The sequence below is a fragment of the Prosopis cineraria genome, unplaced genomic scaffold (genome assembly GCF_029017545.1).
Source record: "Prosopis cineraria cultivar Desert tree isolate PC_DT_omini unplaced genomic scaffold, ASM2901754v1 PC262, whole genome shotgun sequence".
Classification (NCBI taxonomy): domain Eukaryota; kingdom Viridiplantae; phylum Streptophyta; class Magnoliopsida; order Fabales; family Fabaceae; genus Prosopis; species Prosopis cineraria.
In genome coordinates this window covers 1-15,852 of record NW_026555589.1, presented here as the reverse complement: position 1 = coordinate 15,852, position 15,852 = coordinate 1, and the positions used below count along the sequence as shown (strand labels likewise).

The 15,852-nt window shown below is 32.4% G+C and overlaps 1 protein-coding gene across 2 annotated transcripts; it reads left to right on the top strand.

The window, feature by feature from the left end:
- Positions 1-6,908: 6,908 nt before the first annotated feature.
- LOC129296132 (uncharacterized) lies at positions 6,909-11,618 on the top strand. Of its 2 annotated transcripts, XM_054934724.1 has the most exons (12): positions 6,920-7,287; positions 7,526-7,745; positions 7,861-8,061; positions 8,144-8,214; positions 8,549-8,711; positions 9,124-9,717; positions 9,895-10,275; positions 10,441-10,516; positions 10,588-10,651; positions 10,832-10,967; positions 11,084-11,197; positions 11,290-11,618. In XM_054934724.1, exons 1-12 carry the CDS (start codon positions 6,953-6,955, stop codon positions 11,353-11,355), a joined length of 2,421 nt encoding a protein of 806 aa, XP_054790699.1. In that variant the 5' UTR covers positions 6,920-6,952; the 3' UTR covers positions 11,356-11,618. The 2 variants fall into 2 exon arrangements, 1 of the variants encoding a protein (XP_054790699.1); XR_008589696.1 differs by lacking the exons at positions 10,441-10,516; positions 11,290-11,618 and having other exon boundaries at positions 6,909-7,287.
- Positions 11,619-15,852: the final 4,234 nt, after the last annotated feature.

The window sequence follows — 15,852 nt, the reverse complement described above, 5'->3', positions numbered from 1 at the left end:
GGTACCTTTAAATTTTTATTTCTCTATTTTGTTTACTTTTAAACACTTGCATTTGAGGAAAATGTTATGAAAGATTTCAGGAATTCATCGTTTGATTTATAAGTGAGGTTTGTTGTACTTTTTGAGAACATGCTCCTCTAACACGTCCACGCACTTACAAATAAGAACAAACTAATTTGACCAATAAGATAACACCATTAACTAGTCATTCAGCTATGTTTTGCTACTTTTTTATTATTTGGTTGATTTAATAAAAGTTATGCTTAAATCTTAATTGATAAATCTTATTACTCAAGTGGTTTGTATACTGAGTTGTAGGCTTGGTTGTTGGATTGTATACGGGCCTTGTGTTTGCCTTGGGCCTTTTTATGTTGATTTGAAATTGTCAAAACTTAGAACCCAATTAAGTCAATATCAAGTATTAGCTGGTAGAAAGGTTTATGAAAAAGACTGATCAAAATAGATTATTGCCATTCTCTTTGAAATAATTAACTTGTTTATAAAAAATAATTAAGGTAAACATAACTTTTAGTCCCTATATTTTATTTATATTTTGCTTTTGGTTCTTATACTTTTTTTCAGTGTTTTAGATATTTACACCTTGTTTTTCATTATTTTCAGTCCCTCTAGGAGCAAAGTATAGGGACTTTAGAATGATTCAAAATAATAAAAAATAAAAATATATGGATCTAAAACACTAAAAACAATATAGAGATCAAAAGTAAAACGCGAGCAAAGTATAAGGACTAAAAGTTATGTTTACCTAAATAATTAAACTAAATCACGCATCCATTCCCTCCCATTCTATTTATAAATAGCTTTTAACATGTTTCTTTCACAATCATTAATTATATTTAAAAAACAAGTAAGTTTTTCAATTCATCCTTTTTGTGAAGGAATGAGTGGGAAACTCACAAGAATTTTCAGCAATATACATAAATATCTATAAAAGTAAAAGAAAAAACTCATAATAATAAATTAGTAACACACCTTATAATTGGGAAAATGACATAATTTTATTTAAAGATGCAAATAACAATAAGATATTGCAAAATATGATAATTATTCTCAAGTTTTTTAAGACCTTTCTAATTGTTTCCACCTAAATTGTGAACATGAAGGCCCTGGCCTAACTCAACTTAATTGGCTTTAAAATAATTATATGAAAAAAAGAATATTTATGAAGTCTTATCCATTAAGTCAAGACCATAACCCATGATGAGTGAACATGATGGAGGAAGTGCTTTCTAAATTTAAGAAAACTGACGATCATGAGGCTTAAGCACAAGCCAAGATTATCTATAAATAAAGGAGCTCTCTCTCAATAAGGATCATTATCAACAAACTATCAGTCTCAGACTTTACATATGTTACTTTATTTTTCTTTTTATCATGTAGCTTTATTCTTTATTTTTTGTTGTACAGCCGGCATAGCTTGCTAACCTTTTTCTTTAATTAATGTATCTCTGCTTTTCTATATCTACATCAGTGTTCTTCATTTCACATTTCACATGCGAGTGAACTGTGGTAAGGGAGCCTGGGTTTCCCAGGTTTGATTAGAAGCCAAGTTCTTCCATCCTCTTGAGACTCCGCGTTTCTGACATGCCTTACGACACCATGCAATAATTGTTTGTTTTTTTACAAACAATTTCTGGCACACCCAGTGGGACTCATGTGAAAGAAATGCCTAGGACACATAAGGATCAATATGTTATTGTAAAGAATAGACTTGAGTTTTACAACTCAGAGAACGTGGCTGCACACGCAGAATGTGAAGTACGAGCTAACGAGAGGCAAAGAGCTCTATTGTAAACTCTGAAGGAGGGGCTAAGGAACATCTCTGCTATGTTGTCTAAATCGTTACAGGAGCAAGCTCCGATTGGCTCGCACCTTTAGAGAATAGATAGACTAAGGGGGCAGTCTCCCAAAGTGCTTTTCGACTAAAAGATCAATAACAATGACCGCTATAACATCCCTTAAAAGATAAATGGCAGGTCTAATTCAATAGTAGGCCCGTTCGGCCATAAGAGCCAGAGCCATTGGGGCTAGTACTAGAAGGTCGAAGCCACAAGGGCCAAAGTTATTGGGGCTGGCATTATCTGAGTCAAAGCCATCGGGGCCAGCACCAGAGGGGTTAGTGCCACAAGGGCTGAAGTCATTGGGGCCAAAGCCATTGGGGCTAGTACTAGAGGGGTAGGAGCTATAAGGGCCGAAGCCATTAAGGCCAATGCTAGAGAGGCTGGAGCCATAAGGGCTAAAGTCATCGGGGCTGAAGCTATTGGAGCCAACACCAAAGGGGTTGAAGTCACAAGGGCTGAAGTCATAGGGGCTGCAACCAAGGCGCCAATACCATAGGGGCCACAAGCACAAGGGTTAGGATTAGAGGGGTCAAAGTCATAAGGGCCACAACCACAGGGGCCGTAGCCATAAGGGCTGATATCGCAGGGGCCAAAGTCAGAAAGGCAAGTTTTACAAGGGCCCTTTTTACAAGAGCTTTCTCCTAAAAGACTCTATCTATAGGGGCTTCGTAACAGCTAGGTTTTACAAAATTAGTCCTTAAAGTCTAAAAACTCGAAAGGTCAATTCTAAAACCAGCTCTTAAGGTCCTAAACCTTGAGAAACTTGATCCTTAACTAAACCACATGGTCTTTAATCCTCAATCACAAGGGTGTCTTTTAAGAAAGTACTAGATCAACCATTAATCAGAATAAGAATGAGCCGGTCCTTCAAGATATATCCATAGAAAATTGGCTTATGAAGACTCTGGTCAGTTTGTATATGAGGAGCATTGTTTGCACCTAAATTGTGAACATGGAGGCTCTAACACAACTTAACTTAATTGACTTTAAAATAATTATATGAAAAAAAGAATATTTATGAAGTCTTAGCCATTAAGTCAAAACCATCACCTATGATGAGTGAACATGATGGAGGAAGTGCTTCCTAAATTCAAGGAAACTGACGATCATGGGGCTTGAGCACCAAGCCAGGATCATCTATAAATAGATAAGCTCTCTCTCAACAAGGATTATCATCAACAAACTACCAATCTCAAACTTTGTCTTTGTTACTTTTTTTTTATTATGTAGCTTTAGTCTTTATTTTTTATTGTATGGTTGGCATAGCTTTCCATCCTTTTTCTTTAATTAATGCATCTCTATTTTTTGGCATCTACATTAATGTTCTTCACTTCTCATTTCACATGCTGGTGAACTGTGGTAAGGGAGCCTGAGTTCCCCGTGTTTGATTAAAAGTCAAGTTCTTCTATTCTCTTGAGACCCTATGTCTCTGGCATGTCTCGTGACACCACACCTTAATTTGTTGTCTTTTTACAAACACTAACATTATAATATCTTTTATAAAATGACTATAATGATCCCAATTTAAAATATTAGTGACTATTTTAATTTAAATAATGATTACTTTTTTTCGACAATAATTAAATGGGATAGCATGTGACAAGTTTTGCTTTGTAATTTTTTTAATCATTGAAGTCAAAGTGTTGTATATATCAATGATTATTTTGATTTAAATAATAATTACTTTTTTTTGATAATGACTAAAATAAAATAGGTAATTATAACTTCCCTTGCAAATTTTGTTAATCACTAAAGTCTAATTATTGTAAATATTATGGATGATTTTAATTTAAGTAGTGACTATTTTAATCATACAGTGACCAAAATGGAATCGTGAATAACGGTTTTGCGTTGCAAACTTTTGTAACTGCCAATCCATTTCTTTTTATTTTAAATTGAAGATATTATAGTTATTTCAAGACAGAATTTTATATTAGAAAGGTCCCATGGGACTTGGAGAAGAATTATTATATTTTGTGAGTTTTTATTATTATTTGTATATTTTAAGGAGATTTTTTTTATCATTTCTCCTTGTAAAAAAAAAAATCCGCCTCTTTATTTTACAAATAAAACTAGAGGGGAAAGAGTTTAGGTGTTACAATACAACTGAGCTATTTATTTAAACCAGTATTTGTTTCTTTTTTCAATTTTCAAACGTACTAAAAAACCTAAAGTCTGGAATGCAATGGAAAATGCTACTACAGTGGAATACACTAAACAATTACCCATACCAATAAAAAATTCTCAGAAGATTTAAACGTACAATTTTGAATTTTATGTATATTTATGTGTTTGAGAAATTTCAACGACAAATAAATGTTTAAATAGTTTGAGATATTAATTATTTTACAAAATTAAATATTGGAGATATATTGTTTATAGAATATGGAAATACTTAAAAATGTAAGAATGTTTCGTAATTGATTTTCCTATCACATTGACATGATTTGCTCATTCGATTTAATTGAATTCAGACATAAGTTTAAATTTGCACAAACATTTCAATATTCTTTTTTTATAATAATATAAATGTAACATTAAAAATAGAGATAATGTAACTTTTTTTATTAATTTTGTTTCATATATCAATTTAGTTTCTTGAGTTTAATTTTTATCAATTTACTTTTTTAAATTTATTTTGATTATCAATTTGATGCTTAACATTTAAAAATAAAATTATACTATTATAATTTGTTGACACGGATAACATAATATTGATGGCAGCAATGTAAATTAATAAAAATAAGTATAATCATTCATAGGTAGCAAAAAATAAACTCTAAATTTTAAAAAGAAAAAAGAAAACAAAACACAATGTAAGAGATTATATTGATCAAAATTAAATTACTTTGAAAGTTATTTTATTCTTATTTATCTACTATACATGTTCAGTTATTACTATATTTTACACATTAAATTATTTTAGGAGTCATTTTATATTTTAAAATTTAAAGGACACACATGATAATTTAAAAAAATATAATAAACTCAATTGATAAAAATTAAATATAAAGGACCAAATTGATAATCGAAAGACAAAAATTTTTACTATTCCTTAAAATATTATTTGAGCTTTTGAACCTAGTTCTAAACTCGATCATTTATTCATTTTAAACTAGGCTTAAAAAAAGGCAGAACAATAAATTAACTTTTAAACTATGTGTTCAAGAATATTCGGGATCCTAAATTTATTTTTATTATAATGCTCCCCTTCAATTTTTGAAAATAATGCAATCCAACTCTTATCATTAAATATTAATAAAAGTTAACTCTGATAGTTGGTTAACTAAAAAATAATATTAGATAGTATTTGAATTGATGAATTTGTATTTGGATTTTAGATTTTCTCATGTTTGAAATCAATACATTTAAAATTTTTTGTTTGGCTGGTTTAAAAATTTTCAAATGATAAAAAGAGATGAATTGAAATTCGAAATGAATATAAGAAATTTAAAATGATTAGTTTATTTTTATTTTTTAATCGATAAGAAGTGAAAAGATATGAGAAGAAATAGGAAAGTCATAATATATTAATAGTGAAAACACGAAGGGAACAATGAGTCGGTTTGTTTTAGCTTATTTCAAGAAGAAATCACTCATTTTTTTTAAAAGCTATTTTATGAGTTTTTATTACATTTGTTTAAAGTTTTGAAAATAATTAGAATAAAAAAATTATACCTCCCGTTAAAAAATATAAAGTAATTTTAATCAAATTTTAACTCATTAAAGTAGTTATTGTTTTTAAACTAACATTATCTTTTCATATTTATCCCTATTAAATGCTTAATAAATATAAACTCATTTATCAATAAAGACACTTTTGAAAAAAATAATAATTACACATCAAAAGATTAAAAATGTCTTATATTTTTTTAACATCCAACTTCTCAACAAATGCTTTACATTTTTTAATGGAAGAAAAATTTTTGATTATTTTAAAAAATTATTTTGAGTAGTTTTTGAAAATAATCTAATGAGATATATAAGAGAGAGTGTTTTAAAAAGGTGGGATATGTAAATATATTATAACATTTTAAAATAATATAATAAATCATTTTTATAAAATAAAAATTAAGGAATATATCATAAAATTTAAAAATAACCAACTAATAATTACTTTTTTTATTGTTGTATAAAATCTCCACAAAATAAATCTCTTTTTATAAAATCTTTAAACTATTTGAAAATTACTTTTTTTTAAATCTTAAATAAATGGGTCCAATATGTTTGAAGTGAGTAGAATTTTAAATGAATAAAGTTTAGAGAAAATTTAAAATTATAATTTGAAATTCATAATTTTTTATGTATCCAAATGAGGGATTTGATTCAAATCTAAATCTTCATTGATCCAAACACACCATAAAATTTTTTTAAAAATTATAAAAAGATAAAAAATTTTAACAAAAGACTCAAATTATAGGCAAAGACAAAAAGATTACAAAAAAGGGGGTCAAGAAAATTTTATTGATCCTATTTTGTAATTTGGAGATCATTTTCTATAATTTTTTAGTTAAATAATGGTAAGTTAATTAAATGTAGGGGTTACGATTTTAAAAATTAAAAAAATATTATATTAAAAATAAATTTAAAATACTCAATATTTCGTAACATACTCCATCTATATTTTATTGTTAAAAAATTATCACTTTTGATTTTTATTTTTTTATAAATTAAATTACATATTTCAATAAATATTTATTATATATTTTTTAAATCATCCTTCACAATTTATATTAACAAAAAATAATTAATATATATTTATATTAATTAATATATGACATTTTAATTTATTTTTTATTTTTAAATATAATTATTATAATTAAATTAATTTTTTAAATTATGTGATTTTCTTTTTCTTGAAATGGAGAAAGTGCAGTTTAGGGGTGACTTTTCACTTTTATCGTTGAAAAAACAAAAACAGGGATTTTTTTGACGCGAGTTGAGGACCTCCGTTTACAACCCTATCTTCGTCTCATTGTCAAGGCTGCAGAGGCCATGATGGAGTCAAAATGACGACATCCAAATATGACGTTGTTCAAGGAACGACTCCATTCAGGGACTCGTGTGGGCCAAAGCGACTCCAAAATGAAGTAATGATGCTCTCATATGCTCGCCACGCGCGCGAGATTGTGAGTTCACCAACTTTTTTCGCGATTCCACGAATTGCTCGGCGCACTCAAAATCTCGCTGCATTTAGCTTCTGCCGCCTTCATTCCTGGACACCCTGCAGACGCACGCCCGGTCAGCGTTCGCCGTTATTCAAATCTCATCTTCCCCTGTTTTTCTCTGCTTACACTTTGTCGTCGTCAGGCCCTAGAATGGGCTCCTTCTGTGCCCTAGACGAGCCTCTGCATTATCCTATTGCTCCTAGAGACGAGTCTATCATCGATGACTTCCATGGCGTTAGGATTGCCGATCCTTATAGATGGTACCTGCGTAATATTTACACCTCTTTTGCTCAATTTGTTGATCGTTTTATGAAGCTTCTATGTCCTTGAGTGTTTCGCAACAAAACTATCTAAGATACATTGAGAATGATATACATGTTCCTCTAGTTTCATTTATTTACTTCCGATAGAGATTGAGCTCGCTAGTATTTGTGATTTATGTACATTTGTTTGAAGATGCTATGGTAAATATCGTCAAGTTATATGTTCTTTGTACAGGCTTGAGGATCCTGACGCGGAAGAAGTAAAAGAGTTTGTACAGAAGCAGGTTGAATTGACGGATTCCGTGCTTCAGCTATGCGATGCTAGGGAGAAGCTTCGTGAAAAGATCACAAAACTCTTTGACCATCCTCGCTATAATCCTCCCTTTAGGCGAGCAAATAAGTACTTCTATTTCCATAATTCCGGTCTTCAGCAACAAGACGTCCTATATGTTCAGGTTTAATGGTCTATTTGTGCATCTGGCTTAGTCATTAAGGCATTTTTTTTTGGCCCCTCCTGTTTAACTCTAAGCTTCTTCCATTTCATGGTCACGGTCTTCTGTAACATTTCAGGATACTTTGGAGGGAGAACCAGTCGTTTTGCTTGATCCCAATGTCCTCAGTGAAGATGGAACCGTCTCATTAAACACACTTTCGGTGAGCGAGGATGCAAAGTATTTGGCTTATGGTCTTAGTTCAAGTGGTAGCGATTGGGTGACAATACAGGTAATGCGTATTGAGGACAAGAAAGCTGAGCCTGATATTTTATCCTGGGTGAGTGTCACAGTTTGTCGCCATAGAAAGGGAGATGAGTATAGAATTGAACCATTTATAGATATTAATACCATGTTTTCAGGTCAAGTTTTCTTCTATAAGCTGGACACATGATAGCAAAGGTTTCTTTTATAGTCGTTATCCAGCTCCCAAGTAAGTGATGTCCTCTCCTCACATCTTTTCCAGGAAGTAGGAAACTGGATGTGTGCTTGAAACTTCTAACTGTCACTTCTGTCTGTTAAAATGCGGGAGAATTTAGCAAATAAAAATTAGGGAAGGTACAACACAGGAGCTTGTCATTCTAATTGCTTGCTATCTGATTGCCAATCACGGTGATGAATTTGTTTTTTCCTGGATGATATAATTTGTATTGTTTTTTAAATATCTTGTACATAATTCATTCATGATGATGCTGGTAAGATTTATTGCATGCTTCCTTCATTGAAAAATTGAATTGATGACAAACAATGGTTAACTTACACTGTAGAGATGGAGAAGTGGTAGATGCTGGCACTGAGACGAATGCTAACCTTTATCATGAGCTCTGTTATCATTTTTTGGGTACTGATCAATCAGAAGATATCCTTTGCTGGAGAGATCCTGAAAACCCTAAATATATGTTTGGAGCAAGTATTACTGATGATGGAAAGGTGCATTATATTTGCCGTTGCTCTAGACATATGTGACATTATCTATATTTTTATATGACATTAAATAGTAAAATTTAAAGCTAAATTTTTTGTGCTTTTGTGATGTTTTTGTTAAGTCACGTGATTGTATAGAAATTATGCAATCTACATTGTTGCTCCACTATCTATGTTCTACTATACATGCTTTTAAGAAAACAACTATTTAGCCCTATGATTTAAAAGGTGCAATTTGAATGCATGGCTACTTACTTGGTTAATATTATGGCTTTGGAAGTGAAGCCTTGATGGTAGGTGTGATTGGAATTTTCCTTCATTATGCAGAATAGTGTAACAAAGCTCACAATATCAATTACATATGTATATTCTCAAATTTTGTGAGAGACTGAAGCATTCTTCTTTGTTGACACTTTAGTATGCCCTTCTTTATACTGAAGAAGGATGTGATCCAGTTAACAAACTTTACTACTGTGACATGACTGCTCTTCCCGATGGGCTGGCGAGTCTTCGAAATGAAAATGCCCTACTCCCATTTGTCAAGCTTGTTGATAATTTTGATGCACAGTATCAAGCCATTGCAAATGATGACAGTGTATTTACTTTTTTGACAAATAAAGATGCTTCAAAATATAAACTAGTTCGAGTTGATTTGAAAGAACCGACTGTATGGACTGATGTTCTCCCAGAATCTGAAAAAGATGTACTTGAGTCAGCATGTGCTGTAAATGGTAACCAAATGATTGTGAGCTACTTGAGTGATGTGAAGTATGTTCTGCAAGTGAGAGACTTAAAAACAGGCTCCTTGCACCATCAATTACCAATCGACATAGGCACAGTTTTTGGAATTTCTGCACGGCGTGAAGATAATGTGGTTTTCATAGGCTTCACTAGCTTTTTAACTCCTGGTATCATATATCAGTGCAATTTGGAAAATGAGGTTCCTCATATGAAGATTCTCCGTGAAATTATTGTTCCTGGGTTTGACCGCTCTGAGTTTCTTGTCAACCAGGTAAAAAATTGCCCTCATTGGTGCTTATGAATGCTGTTATTTTGTTTGCAGTTTCACATCAAATATTAGGTTCTTGAATATATAATTATTCTCTCTGTATAGAGGCATGGCTATCTCATGAAATTTGCTCCTTGCTGTCACTCCTAAAATTTTTGACGTTCTGTGCACACATTTCAGGTCTTTGTGCCCAGCAAGGATGGTACCAAGATCCCAATTTTCATTGTTGCCAGGAAAAATATTGTTTTGGATGGCTCACACCCTTGTTTATTATATGGATATGGTGGTTTTAACATCAGTCTCACTCCATCTTTTAGTGTAAGTCGCATTGTTCTTACAAGACATCTAGGTGCTGTTTTCTGCATAGCAAATATACGTGGTGGTGGAGAGTATGGGGAGGAATGGCATAAAGCAGGCTCCCTTGCTAAAAAGCAGAATTGTTTTGATGACTTCATTTCTGCAGCTGAATACCTTGTATCAACTGGTTATACCCAGCCCAATAAGTTATGCATTGAAGGTGGAAGCAATGGTGGACTTCTAGTAGGGGCCTGTATAAATCAGGTATAATTCATTTGCTTTGTCTTCCCCTCTTTTTCCCAGTTATCCTATTCATCGGGATTTGCACCTGGGAACCTTTAGGTTTGGATCCTACCATCATTCAGCCTATGCAGGCCTCTGTTATTGAGCCCTCCATTTATGTTAGTTTTGTTTTTCCCCTCTATCCAGAGACCTGATCTTTTTCGCTGCGCACTGGCACATGTGGGTGTTATGGATATGTTGCGATTTCACAAGTTCACGATAGGTTAGTTTGGATCTGTTGTGTCTGATAGTTCTTTTCAATGCATGTCACGCATTGATGTATTATTGTTACAGGTCATGCTTGGACCTCAGATTATGGTTGCTCAGACAAGGAGGAAGAGTTTAACTGGCTTATCAAGTAAGGTTTATTCTATCATGATATATCTAGATCTTGTTACATGACTGAACTAATATCCATCTAGTCGACTGCTCTCGGTGCCATATCTGAGCTTTTGACATTTAGCCGAATTATGCAAAATGAATTATCATTTTTCACTTTGATTTAGGTATGTATTTATCCTTTAGCCCTGCATTTCAGGTACTCGCCACTGCATAATGTGCGGAGACCATGGGAGGAGTATCCTGATGAGTCAATTCAGTACCCATCAACCATGCTGTTGACAGCTGATCATGATGATCGTGTTGTACCATTGCACTCTTTGAAGCTGCTGGCGGTAAGTCTTAATCTGGTTCTTATCATTTTATTGAAGTAATGTTGCCAGCTTCAAAGAAGTTAATTGTAAAGTCGTGCCAAACTCATGATTTTCTTAATACATGGTATTATCATCAGACCCTGCAGTATGTTCTCTGTACGAGCCTAGAAAAAAGCCCCCAGACAAACCCTATAATAGGTCGCATTGAATGTAAGGCTGGACATGGGGCAGGCCGACCAACGCAGAAAATGGTAACAAATTAATGACTCCGAGGTTGGCTTTACTTTCTCTCCCGTATTGTTGTTCTATCTTAAGTTTGACGAGTTGAACCTGCTATCCTCAGATTGACGAGGCTGCTGACCGCTACGCTTTCATGGCAAAAATGTTAGACGCGCATTGGACTGAATAGTGGCCAGTCAGACAAACGTTACACATCAAGAGATTATTTCCTTTCAGCAAGGAAACAAATACACTCAGTTTCTACGCTTTTTCCCTGGAATAATCTGGGGATTCATGTTCTAGATGTTTATACTTTCCGAACCGCATATGGGGACCCGTAAGGACTTTATTTACATGTCATTTATTTTCTAATTCTATACACGATGGAAAACACTTTCGGGATCACGGAGTTGCTAGTAAAATTTGTGGCTTTTATTGCACATTTTATCATAAGCTTGAATTTAATTCCAATCGTCCTGCTTCAGCTAAGAACAAAAAATTTCTTTTGCCGTACAAGCAATTTCTTTCGAAATACGTACTTATTTTCAGTGACGAGTTAAATAGTTCGGACCTTGTTTACAAAACCACGAGATTTTTCAATGTTAATCACGAAGCAACATGAAAGTCGGCGAAATGTTTTTTGGGGCCAAAAAAACGACAAAAAAGGAAGACATGATGTAACAATTCTATTGGAAATTTTTGCTGCGAACCGAGCAAAAAGGTTTGAGCATCTGCTAGTTGCTGTTATGTGGGTACTACATTGACGGCAATTACAAACCTTATTTTCTTAGATGAAAATGATTATATGATATCGTTGTGTTTTATTTTTTATTTAATTTTTATAAATGTTGAGAGAATTTGATCAATAATTTTTAAAAGTGTTTTGTTTTTTTTGCATTCATCTATCCTTATCTATTTCATTCTCTTCACAGGTGCTTTCTGTGAGCTTCTTTATATATATCCAAATTATTTTAAACAATTTTCTATCTTTTTTTAAATAGGTGTGTGCTCACTTTTCCCGCATGCGCTTATTTTGAATTGTCTTTACATGTATGTCTATACATTTATCTTAACATTCTCTTCTTTGCTACTTCAACTTTATACTTTTGCTATTCTGTTAAAATCTAACATTTACTACCATATAATATTGTTAATCTTATAGCAGTTTGATAAAACTTTCTTTTCAGTTTATTAGATATCTTATGATCACAAATAACTTACTTAGTTTGTATCCTATGTATAATCCCCATGAATTTTTCCATTATGTTGAATAATCACTTTCAAATATCTAAACTTTTTCACTTAGGTATAATTTGATCACCCAATTTCATTTTCAAATTACTATTAATTAATCTCTTATCAAAATTATAATGTAGATATTTCATCTTATTTCTACTCAAGCGGAAACTTTTTCACTAGCCTTTCTGCATAACTTAAGTTTACAGTTAATCTCTTCTCTTGTCTCTGCAATAAAAATTATATCATTTACAAAAAGCATGCATTTAGGGATTTCCTTTTGAATATGCTTAATCAAAATATCTAATACTAATCAAACAAATAAGGACCCAAAGATGATCCTTGATGCGAACCAATCTTTATGGGGAAGTCTTTTGTTTTATCATCAGACGTTCTTATGCTAGTTGTTGCCTCCTCATATATGTCTTGTATAGCTTGAATATAGGACACTTTTCTTTTCCAATACTTTCTAAAGTATTTCTCTCAATATGATCATAAGCTTTTTTCAAATTAATGAAAACCATATGTAAATATTTACCTTTGTATCGATACTTTTTCATTAATCCCCTTAGTAGATAAATTGCTTCTGTAGTCACCATACTTGGCATAAAGCCAAACTAATTATCAGAATTTCTAGTTTTCAAACTCAACCTATACTCAATTACTCTTTTCCACAGTTTTTTATATAACTCATAAGTTTAATCCATCTATAGTTAGCACAATTTTAAAATATCTTCTTTTTTTTGTTAATAGGAACTAAGGCACTTCTCCTCAATTGTCAGTCATTTTCTTGGACTATAAAATCTCATTAAATAAATTAGTTAACCATCACACCCCTTCTTTATCCACACATTTTCCCATTTCAATAGGAACATAATCAATCCATTAGCTCTATCATTTATCATTTTTTTTAAGAGTTTCATTTACCTCTCAATCACGTTTCCTTTAATAGAATGACAATTTTGTTCTCCTTCAAGAATTACTAAGTCTTTCAAGTTAATTGACAAACCCTTGCCATCATTGAAAAGTTTAGAAATGTAAATTTCTCATCTGTCTTTAATATCACCATCTGTGGTTAAAATATTTTCCTCTTCATCCTTTATACACTTTACTTGTCCCAAATCTCTTGATTTCTTTCCTTACTCTTAGCAATATTATAAATTTTCATTCTCTATTCTTTGTCCTAAGACCATTTTAAAAACTCTTTAAATGCTTTAAAACGAGTTTCACTCACCACCTTCTTAATTTCCTTTTAGCCATACAATAACTTTCCTAATTTTTATTATTATTGCACAAATGGATGGCTTTAAAACACTCTTTCTTATGCTTGATTTTTTCCTATACAATTTCATTCCACCACTAAGGCTCTTTATCTCTTAGACTAAAACCTTTTGATTCTCCCAAAACTTCTTTTGCAACTTTCCTTATCTTCCCAGCTATATCCTCACACAAGATGTTAGCACTTCCTTAAAACTCCCAAATTTCTTCGGCTAAGAAATTTCGCTTAAAAACTTCTTACTCTTCACCTTTTAATTGTCACCACCTAATCCTTGGAGTTATCACTTGTCGATACTTTTGGTTTTTCCTTGTAATACACACATTAAGGATAATGATTTTATGTTGTGTCGTTATAACATCTTAAGGAATCATACAATTTTTACAAAGTCTTCATTTGTGTGCCTTACCAAAAAGAAATCAATTTGTGATCTTGAGGCTCTACTTTTATAAGTAATGAGATGCTCATCCCTTTTTTTGAAACAAGTATTGACAATTTTCAAATCATACACCAAAGAAAAATCAAGAATAGATTGTCTTTCATTATTTTGCTCCCTAAAACCCAAACCACAATGCATCCTCGCATAATGACTTACCTCCTTTCCGACATGACCATTAAAGTCTTTGTCAATAAAGATTTTTTTCATTATGCGGTATGCTTTGAATCAACGCCTCCAAGTATTTTTAAAATAATTCCTTAAGACCGGCTTCTATGTCAACTTGAGGTGCATAAGCGTTAATAATATTGACAGTCACACATCTAACATTATTTTTAAGCGAATCCTTCTATCTCTAATTCTATTAACTTATACCACATTCTTCCCCCACTCCTTATCATCAATGATGCCCACCCCATTACGTGCTTACTTTTTTAATATTTTGAAGTTTGAAACTTTGAACACCCTTAACTTGTTCACCAAGCTATTTAGTTTCTTATAGGCACAAGATATTAATTTTTTTTATGATATATATTTCATACCACTTTCATAGATTTAACAGTCAAAGTTCGAATATTCCATGTACCAAATTAATCTTGTTTACATGAACTAACTTCACACTCGTTCAGAATAACACAACAACCTTTGCTCATTTAACATATACATCTGAGCATTGATATAACGGCTCTAACTCACTTGTTACTGCACTCGAGCCATATGTCACGTTACTTATGGACGATGACTTAGCATTAGCACAAAAACATCTAATGTCTATATTCATGTCAGATTTAATAAAGTTTTATGTCAATTGTTGAGCATTTAATACAACCCTTCTTCTTTATCCAGGCTTGAAATCGACTATATATAACATAGGTGCAGTTAGTTGCTCTGATGTGGATAACCAATCAAAAATACAATAGTCAATCTCATCAAACGTTTACTGTGAAATTTGTCAAGAAAAATAAACATTAAATATTAAATACAATGATATAATAACCAATAAACATTTCATTCTCATCAATCGGAACCCTGGTTTGTTGGATGGAACCAATCAAGGTTACAGTTTGCGGATGTATGTTGCTTGAATGCCGTTCGAATTAGGAATGCGCGAATTTCCTCAATTGATCCGCAAGGCAAGTATAGTGTACAGGACTGTCAAAATAACCTTGCTATGAAGGAAAGAGTCCATTTTGACATTTGTGACATCAAGCTGTAAAATTTCAGCTCTACAGCCCAAATTGAAACGGATACTGCAAAACAAAGCGTATAAAACACAGCCTGCACGTGATCTTTTGTCCAAGTCTTCATAAATAACTCGAGAGAACAACATGATGGAAAGGTCATACCTAGGATGGGTGCGTCCAAGATCTCCATGCACAAATTCCTTGATGTAGGTCCCAGCCTGCAATCAAACATTAGTTACACTTCATTATCATTATTTTCCCTGTACGGAAAGAGAAATTATTAAACACACTATTTAAAAAAAAAAAAAAAAAGCTTGGACCCTCTGTAGAGACCATTCTTTTTTTTCAACCAAATGAACTCTACTTTTAAAAAAATGTCTCCTACATTTTTACAGCATGGACTTGCTGGGGTAGCCAGTAAAAACCATATAATTAGAATTTTCAATCCGGCTTAGAACACTGTTTTACTCCATGAAGGGAATACCTGTGTGCACAATGCAAAAGAAAATACTGGGAACTTCCAGCAACCATTTCTATTTTCATCCTAAAATTTGA

Coding starts and splice junctions, on each gene's coding strand:
- LOC129296132 (XM_054934724.1), top strand. CDS start 6,953: ATGATGCTCTCATATGCTCGCCACGCGCGCGAGATTGTGAGTTCACCA. Junction 10,517..10,587: donor ATTTCACAAGTTCACGATAG/GTTAGTTTGGAT, acceptor TTATTGTTACAG/GTCATGCTTGGACCTCAGAT. Junction 10,652..10,831: donor GAGTTTAACTGGCTTATCAA/GTAAGGTTTATT, acceptor CCTGCATTTCAG/GTACTCGCCACTGCATAATG.